The sequence below is a fragment of the Onychostruthus taczanowskii genome, unplaced genomic scaffold (assembly GCF_017590055.1).
Source record: "Onychostruthus taczanowskii isolate IOZ18803 unplaced genomic scaffold, ASM1759005v1 scaffold393, whole genome shotgun sequence".
Lineage (NCBI taxonomy): Eukaryota > Metazoa > Chordata > Aves > Passeriformes > Passeridae > Onychostruthus > Onychostruthus taczanowskii.
In genome coordinates this window covers 23,228-31,979 of record NW_024501382.1, presented here as the reverse complement: position 1 = coordinate 31,979, position 8,752 = coordinate 23,228, and the positions used below count along the sequence as shown (strand labels likewise).

Below are 8,752 nucleotides of genomic sequence, written 5' to 3'. Positions count from 1 at the left end.
CTGGGGGGCACCTGGGGACACTTGGGGGGCAGATGGGGGTACCTGGGGACATGTGGGGGTACCTGGGGGCACCTGGGTGGCACCTGGAGACACTTGGAGGACACCTGAGAACACCTGAGGGACACCTGGGGGACACCTGGGGGTACCTGGGGGACACCTGGGCACACCTGGGCACACCTGTGCACGGGGCGGTGCCACAGAAGGCGCCGGGGGAGCAAGGCTTGCTCCACAAGGACCAATTTCACCTTCCCAGTCCCTCCCAGTCCCTCCCAGTTCGTCCTCGTAACCCCAGGAGAAATGCGGGCAGGGAGAGGAAAAGGATTTTAAACACAAACAAAACCTTTTTTGTTTTTCCCCACATTAACCCGTTCAGATGGAGGGGAACCCCTTCACCGGCGCTTTTCCGCTATTTCCCCTGCTCCAATTAAAAACTAATCAATTCTTTCCTTTTTTTTTTTTTTTTTTTTTTCCTTGAAAAACCACAAAGCCGCCGGGCTCACCGAGGCACCGACCCTCAGGGCGAGGCTGACCGGGACCGTCCCGGGGCTCTCGGGGGCTCCCGGGCCTTCCCCGCCGCCCTCACCGGGGCCATCCCGGGGATCCCGGCGGCTCCCGGGCCCCATACCGCGGATCCCGGCGGCTCCCGGGCCCCATACCGCGGATCCCGGCGGCTCCCGGGCCCCATACCGCGGATCCCGGAGGCTCCCGGGCCCCATACCGCGGATCCCGGAGGCTCCCGGGGCTCCCCCGCCCTCCCCAGCGCCGCCATCGCTCCCTGAGGGCGGCGCCGCCATGAGGGGAGAGGGGCGTGGCCACCGCACAGACCCCGCCCATCGTGGGCGGAGCCTCGCCCGCTCCCGGAAGGGGCGCGGGCGGTGCCCCGGAAGCGGCGGGCGCTGACCCGGAAGCGGCGCGGGGCGGGCAGGGCGGCGATGGCGGCGGAGGAGCCTCAGCAGCCGCAGCCGGAGCCGCTGGGCGGCAGCGATGCCGACGGTACCGATGGAGCCCCCTCACCCATCCCCGTCCCGCGGCCGCCACCCTCGCCGTGGGAATCCCTCCTCCCGCTTCTCCCACGCGCGGCGGCCCCGTTACTCCCGAGAGAGCCCCCGGTTCCCCGCACCCACCGCCCTGAACCCTCAAACCCACCCTGATCCCCCCGCTTTCCCCACTCAGGACCCTCCCGCGGGCACCCCAGCCCCTCCCGGTGGGGCCGAGCAGCCGCCGGGGACCCCCCGGTGTCCCCCCGTTAACCCCCGGTGTCCCCCCGGTGTCCCCGGTGTCCCCCCAGGTGTGAACTGCCTGGCCTACGACGAGGCGATCATGGCGCAGCAGGACCGGATCCAGCAGGAGGTGCGGAGCCCCCTCCCCACATCCCGCCGGGTTCCCCCCAGCCCCGCCCCGGGGGGGTCCCGGTGATCCCGGGGGGGTCCCGGGGGTCCCGGTCGGTGAGCCCCGGTGGGTGACCCCCGGTCGGGCGCAGATCGCGGTGCAGAACCCGCTGGTGTCCGAGCGGCTGGAGCTGGCCGAGCTGTACAAGGAGTACGCGGAGGATGACCACGTGTACCAGGAGAAGATCAAGGTGCGGACTGGGGGGAACTGGGGGGGACAGACTGGGATGGACTGGGAGGGAAACTGGGAGCACTGGAAGGGACTGGGGGGGATTGAGGGGGGCACTGGGAGGGCATTGGTACAGACTGGGAGAGACTGGGGGGCACTGGGATGGAGCTGGGGATGGCACTGGGGGGCACTGGGAGGGACTGGGGGGGACTGGGAGGGGACTGAGGGGGGCACTGGGGGGCACTGGGATACCAGGCCGGGGTTGGCTGTCCCCAGGATGTCCCCATGTCCCCCCCAGTGTCCCTCTGGTCCCTGTCCTGGTTGTCCCTGGTGCCCCCCCCTTGTCCCTGTCCCTTGGCCCCCCCCACCAGTGTCCCCTCGGTGTCGCTGTCCCCAGGGATGTCCCCGGTGTCCCCCTGGTGTCCCCGGTGTCCCTGTGCTGTCCTGGGGCTGTCCCCAATGTCCCCAGGTGTCCCCAGTGTCCCTGGTGCCCCTGTCCCCAGGGCTGTCCCCTGTCCCCATGTCCTGTCCTGGCTGTCCCTGGGCTGTCCCTGATGTCCCCAGGTGTCCCTGTCCCCGCGCTGTCCCCAGTGTCCCCCTGATGTCCCCACGGTGTCCCTGTCCCCAGGGATGTCCCCGGACTGTCTCTGATGTCCCCAGTGTCCCTGTACTGTCCCCAATGTCCCCAGGTGTCCCCGTCTCCGCACTGTCCCTGATGTCCCCAGTGTCCCCCCGGTGTCCCTGATGTCCCTGGGCTGTCCCTGGCGTCCCTGTCCCCAGGGATGTCCCCAGGCTGTCCCCGATGTCCCCCTGATGTCCCCAGGTGTCCCCAGGTGTCCCCGTCTCCGCGCTGTCCCTGATGTCCCCAGTGTCCCCCCGGTGTCCCTGATGTCCCTGTGCTGTCCTGGGGCTGTCCCCAATGTCCCCAGGTGTCCCCAGTGTCCCTGATGTCCCCGCTGTCCCTGATGTCCCCGGGCTGTCCTTGGCGTCCCTGTCCCCAGGGATGTCCCCAGACTGTCCCTGATGTCCCCGGTGTCCCTGTACTGTCCCCAGGTGTCCCCGTCTCCGCGCTGTCCCTGATGTCCCCGGTGTCCCCCTCGTGTCCCCGATGTCCCTCATGTCCCCCTGGTGTCCCTGATGTCCCCAGTGTCCCCCTGATGTCCCCGGGCTGTCCATGATGTCCTAGTGTCCTGGGGCTGTCCCCAGTGTCCCCAGTGTCCCCAGGCTGTCCCCAGTGTCCCCAGGCTGTCCCTGATGTCCCTGATGTTCCCGGGCTGTCTCTGTGCTGTCCCTGGTGTCCCTGTCCCCAGTGATGTCCCGGCTGTCCCCAGTGTCCCCAGGTGTCCCTGTCCCTGCTGTCCCCGGTGTCGCTGGTGTCCCCGGTTTGTCCCCGGGCTGCCCCGGTGTCCCCGGGCTGTCCCTGATGTCCCTGTCCCCAGGGATGTCCCCAGTGTCCTGGGGCTGTCCCCGGTGTCCTTGATGTCCCCGATATCCCCGATGTCCCTGATGTCCCTGATGTCCCCGGTGTCCCTGTGCTGTCCCTGATGTCCCCGATGTCCCTGATGTCCCCAGGGTCCCTGGTGTCCCGGTGTCCCTGATGTCCCCCTGGTGTCCCCGGTGTCCCTGTGCTGTCCTGGGGCTGTCCCCAATGTCCCCGGTGTTCCTGATGTCCCTGATGTCCCAGGTGTCCCTGATGTCCCCGGTGTCCCTCATGTCCCCGGTGTCCCCCTCATGTCCCCAATGTCCCCCTGATGTCCCCGGTGTCCCCAATGTCCCCGCTGTCCCTGATGTCCCCGGTGTCCCCAATGTCCCCCTGCTGTCCCTGGGTTGTCCCCGGTGTCCCCGTGATGTCCCCGGTGTCCCTGTGCTGTCCCTGATGTCCCCGGTGTCCCCGGGTTGTCCCCGGTGTCCCCGTGATGTCCCCACTGTCCCCCTGATGTCCCTGGTGTTCCTGATGTCCCTGATGTCCCCGGTGTCCCTGATGTCCCCGCTGTCCCCCTGCTGTCCCCGGGTTGTCCCCAGTGTCCCCCTGATGTCCCCGGTATCCCCAGGACCTGCTGCAGAAGTATTCCTACATCCGGAAGACGCGGCCGGACGGGAATTGTTTCTACCGCGCCTTCGGCTTCGCGCACCTGGAGGCGCTGCTGGAGGACGGCCAGGAGCTGCAGCGGTGAGGGCAGAGCAGCCCAAAGTACCCCAAACCCGGGCCAAAATAACCAAAACCAGCCCAAAATAACCCAAAACCGGGCCAAAATAACCCAAAACAGCCCAAAATACCCAAAACAGCCCAAAGTACCCCAAAACCGGGCCAAAATACCCAAAACCAGCCCAAAATACCCCAAAAACAGCCCAAAGTACCCCAAACCCAGGCCAAAATAACCAAAACCAGCCCAAAATAACCCAAAACCCGGCCAAAGTAACCCAAAACAGCCCAAAATACAAAAAAACCGGACTGAAAATAGCCAAAAACAGCCCAAAATACACCAAAACCGGGCCAAAATAATCCAAAACAGCCCAAAATAACCCAAAACAGCCCAAAATAACCCAAAACCGGGCCAAAATAACCCAAAACAGCCCAAAATACCCAAAACAGCCCAAAGTACCCCAAAACCGGGCCAAAATAACCCAAAACAGCCCAAAATACCCAAAACCACCCTGAAAATACCCCAAAACAGCCCAAAGTACCCCAAACCCGGGCCAAAATACCCAAAACCAGCCCAAAATACCCCAAAAACAGCCCAAAGTACCCCAAACCCAGGCCAAAATAACCAAAACCAGCCCAAAATAACCCAAAACCCGGCCAAAGTAACCCAAAACAGCCCAAAATACAAAAAAACCGGACTGAAAATAGCCAAAAACAGCCCAAAATACACCAAAACCGGGCCAAAATAATCCAAAACAGCCCAAAATAACCCAAAACAGCCCAAAATAACCCAAAACCGGGCCAAAATAACCTGAAAACAGCCCAAAATACAAAAAAACTGGACTGAAAATAGCCAAAAACAGCCCAAAATACCCAAAAACCGGGCCAAAATAACCCAAAACCAGCCCAAAATAACCCCAAACAGCCCAAAATACCCAAAAACCGGGCCAAAATAACCCAAAACCAGGCCAAAATAACCCAAAAACAGCCCGAAAATACCAAAAAACCAGACTGAAAGTAGCCAAAAACAGCCTGAAAATACCCCAAAACAGCCCAAAATACCCCGAAACAGACTGAAAATACCAAAAAAAGCCAAAATAACCCAAAAAACAGCCTGAAAATACCCAAAACTGATTGAAAATACCCAAAAACAGCCTGAAAATACCCCAAAACAAGCCCAAAATGCCCCAAAAAACCAGCCCAAAATACCCCAGAAAGAGCCTAAAACCAGCGTGAAACAGCCCAAAATACCCAAAACCAGCCCAAAATACCCTGCAAGTAGCCCAAAACACCCTGAAAATAATCTGGGGAACCCTAAAATACCCCAAGAATAACCTGGGGAACACCAAAACACCCCAAACCAGCGCAAAAATAGCCCAAAACCAACCTGAAACAGCCCAAAACACCCTGAAAAGACCCCAAAACCAGCCCAAAACACCCCCGAATCCCAAAAATGCCCCTAAAACGCTCCCTGGGACTCCCAAAATACCCCAAAAATACCCGGGGGACCCCAAAAATAGCCCAGCCACTCCAAACTCACCGCCGGGGGTCCCTCAAAACATCCCGAAACGCCCCCCCTAAGACCCCCCCAGACCCCTGTGGGTGCCCCCCCGAGCCTCCTGTGCCCCCCCAGACCCCCTTTGGGTGCCCCCTGAACCCNNNNGGGGGGTCTGGGGTGGGGTTGGGGGGCTATGAGGGGTTTCGGGGGGTTTAAGAGGGGTGAGACAGGTGTGAGACAGGTGTGTGTGACACAGGTGTGACACAGGTGTGACCCAGGTGTCCCCCCAGCTGATGGAGCTGATCGAGCGCGTGGAGCGCCACGTGTTGACACACACCTGACCCAGGTGTGTCCCCAGCTGATGGAGCTGATCGAGCGCGTGGAGCGCCGTGTGTGTGTGACACGGGTGTGACACGGGTGTGACACAGGTGTGACACAGGTGTGCCAGGCGTGTGTGACAGGTGACACAGGTGTGACCCAGGTGTTACAGGTGACACAGGTGACACACAGGTGTAACACAAGTGTGTCCCCAGCTGATGGAGCTGATCGAGCGCGTGGAGCAGGTGTGACAGATGACACAGGTGACACACAGGTGTAACACAAGTGTGTCCCCAGCTGATGGAGCTGATCGAGCGCGTGGAGCGCCGCGTGCCGCTGCCGGAGCTGCTGGCGGCGTTCAACGAGCCGGCCACGTCGGATTACCTGGTGGTTTACCTGCGCCTGCTCACCTCGGGCTGCCTGCAGCGCCACCGGCGCTTCTTCGAGCAGTTCCTGGAGGGCGGCCGCAGCATCAAGGAGTTCTGCCAGCAGGTACGGCCACCGGGCACCTGGGGGGCACCTAGCAGCTCTGCCAGCAGGTACGGCCACCAGGCACCTGGGCACCGGGTCAGGGGCACCTGGGGGGCACCTGGGCACTGTACCTGGGGCACCTGGGCACTTCTGTCACCAGGTCTGGGGCACCTGGCAGCTCTGCCAGCAGGTGCGGCCACCTGGGGCACCTGTGCACCGGGTGAGGGGCACCTGGGCACCTCTGTCACCAGGTCTGGGGCACCTGAGAGGCACCTGGCAGCTCTGCCAGCAGGTACGGCCACCAGGCACCTGGGCACCGGGTCAGGGGCACCTGGGGCATCATGTGAGGGGCACCTGGGGCACCTGGGCACCAGGTGAGGGGCACCTGGGGGGCACCTGGCACCTCTGTAACCAGATGTGGGGCACCTGGGGGGCACCTGGCAGCTCTGTCACCAGATCTGGGGCACCTGGCAGCTCTGTCACCAGATCTGGGGCACCTGGCAGCTCTGCCAGCAGGTACAGGCACCTGGCACCCCTGGGGCACCTGGCAGCTCTGCCAGCAGGTACAGCCGCCTGGGCACTGGGTGAGGGGCAACTGAGGCACCTGGGCACCGAGTGAGGGGCACCTGGGCACCTCTGTCACCACATCTGGGGCACCTAGGGGGCACCTGGCAGCTCTGCCAGCAGGTACGGCCACCTGGCACCCGGGCACTCTGTGACGGGCAGCCAGCGCATCATGTGAGGGGCACCTGGCACCTGGGTGCTGGGTGAGGGGCACCTGGGCACCCTACCTGGGGAACCTGGGGCACCTCTGTCACCAGATCTGGGGCACCTGGCAGCTCTGCCAGCAGGTACGGCCACCTGGCACCCGGGCACCAGGTGAGGGGCACCTGGGGGGCACCTGGCAGCTCTGTAACCAGATCTGGGACACCTGGGGGGCACCTGGGCACCATCTGGCACTGAGGGGCACCTGGCAGCTCTGCCAGCAGGTATGGCCACCTGGCACCTGGGCGCCCTGTGAGGGGCATCTGGGGCATCATGTGAGGGGCATCTGGGGCACCTGGGCACTGTACCAGGGGCACCTGGGCACCGTCTGGCACTGTGAGGGGCACCGGGGCCACCTCTGTAACGAGATCTGGAGCACCTGGGGCACCTGGACGTGTACCCACGTGGAAGGAGAGTGACCACATCCACACCTCACTGACCACTGTGTCTCCGTGTCCCCTCTGTCCCTCACACCCCAGTGACCACCGTCCCCTCTCTGTCCCCTCTGTGTCCCCCACACCTCACTGACCACTGTCCCCTGTTTGTCCCCTGTTTGTCCCCTCAGGAGGTGGAGCCCATGTCCAAGGAGAGTGACCACATCCACACGGACACCTCACTGACCACTGTCCCCTCTGTGTCCCCTGACCCCTGTCCCCTGTTTGTCCCCAGGAGGTGGAACCCATGTCCAAGGAGAGTGACCACATCCACACGGACACCTCACTGACCACTGTCCCCTCTGTGTCCCCTGACCCCTGTCCCCTGTTTGTCCCCAGGAGGTGGAACCCATGTCCAAGGAGAGTGACCACATCCACACGGACACCTCACTGACCACTGTCCCCTGTGTGTCCCCTGACCCCTGTCCCCTGTTTGTCCCCCCAGGAGGTGGAGCCCCTGTCCAAGGAGAGTGACCACATCCATACGGACACCTCACTGACCACTGTCCCTCTTTGTCCCCTCTCTGTCCCCTCAGGAGGTGGAGCCCATGTCCAAGGAGAGTGACCACATCCACATCATCACACTGACCACTGTCCCCTGTTTGTCCCCTCTCTGTCCCCTCAGGAGGTGGAGCCCATGTCCAAGGAGAGTGACCACTGTCCCCTGTGTGTCCCCTGACCATTGTCCCCTCTTTGTCCCCTCAGGAGGTGGAGCCCATGTCCAAGGAGAGTGACCACTGTCCCCTGTGTGTCCCCTGACCATTGTCCCCTCTGTGTCCCCCCAGGAGGTGGAGCCCATGTCCAAGGAGAGTGACCACATCCACATCATCGCGCTGGCGCGGGCGCTGCACGTCTCCATCCTGGTGGAGTACATGGACCGGGGCGAGGGCGGCGCCACCAACCCGCACGTGTTCCCCGAGGGCTCCCAGCCCCGCGTCTGCCTCCTCTACCGCCCCGGCCACTACGACATCCTCTACAAGTGACCCCCGCCCCAAATCCCCCCCGCCGGGACCCCCCCCCTTTCATGCAAGCACCACCCCCTTTGTGGGAGCCACGCCCCCGGGAACGCCCATTCCCAGCGAGCCCTCCGCGCCGCCAGGGAGCGCGCTCCGTCTCCACCTGGCCTCGGGACCCCCAAATCCGCCCCCTCCCCAAACCGAGGGCGGGGGGGGAGGTCCCCAAAACCCGAGGCGGGGAAGCGCCACCGCCCCCTCCCCAAATTCCAGCCGTGACCTCCGGATTCACATCCCCCAGCCCGACCCCCAAATCCCCCCGCACCGGGGGGGGGCGGTCCCGGTTTGATCCATCCCACCCCCCCAAACCCCCCCGCACCGGGGGGGGCGGTCCCGGTCCATCCCACCCCCCCAGCCCCCCCAAATCCGCCGTGTCCCCACCCCCGCTCGCCAGGGATGCTCCAGCCACCCCGGGGGGAGGGGCCCGGCCGTCCGGGAGAGGAGGGGGACACCCAGGCGCGACCCTCCCTCACCCTGAGCGACCCCCCTCGAGCTCCCCAAATCCCACCCGGGACCCCCCCCAAACCCTCCCGGTACCCCGGGATGCTCCAGC

At 63.7% G+C, this 8,752-nt stretch overlaps 1 protein-coding gene across 1 annotated transcript; it reads left to right on the top strand.

The window, feature by feature from the left end:
- Positions 1-840: 840 nt before the first annotated feature.
- On the top strand, positions 841-8,200 carry OTUB1 (OTU deubiquitinase, ubiquitin aldehyde binding 1). The gene is given in 6 exon segments (XM_041412456.1): positions 841-993; positions 1,289-1,350; positions 1,481-1,579; positions 3,609-3,763; positions 5,780-6,008; positions 7,972-8,200. Coding segments are annotated over 6 exon segments (804 nt in total). The 5' UTR covers positions 841-932; the 3' UTR covers positions 8,170-8,200.
- The last annotated feature ends 552 nt before the right edge of the window (positions 8,201-8,752 follow it).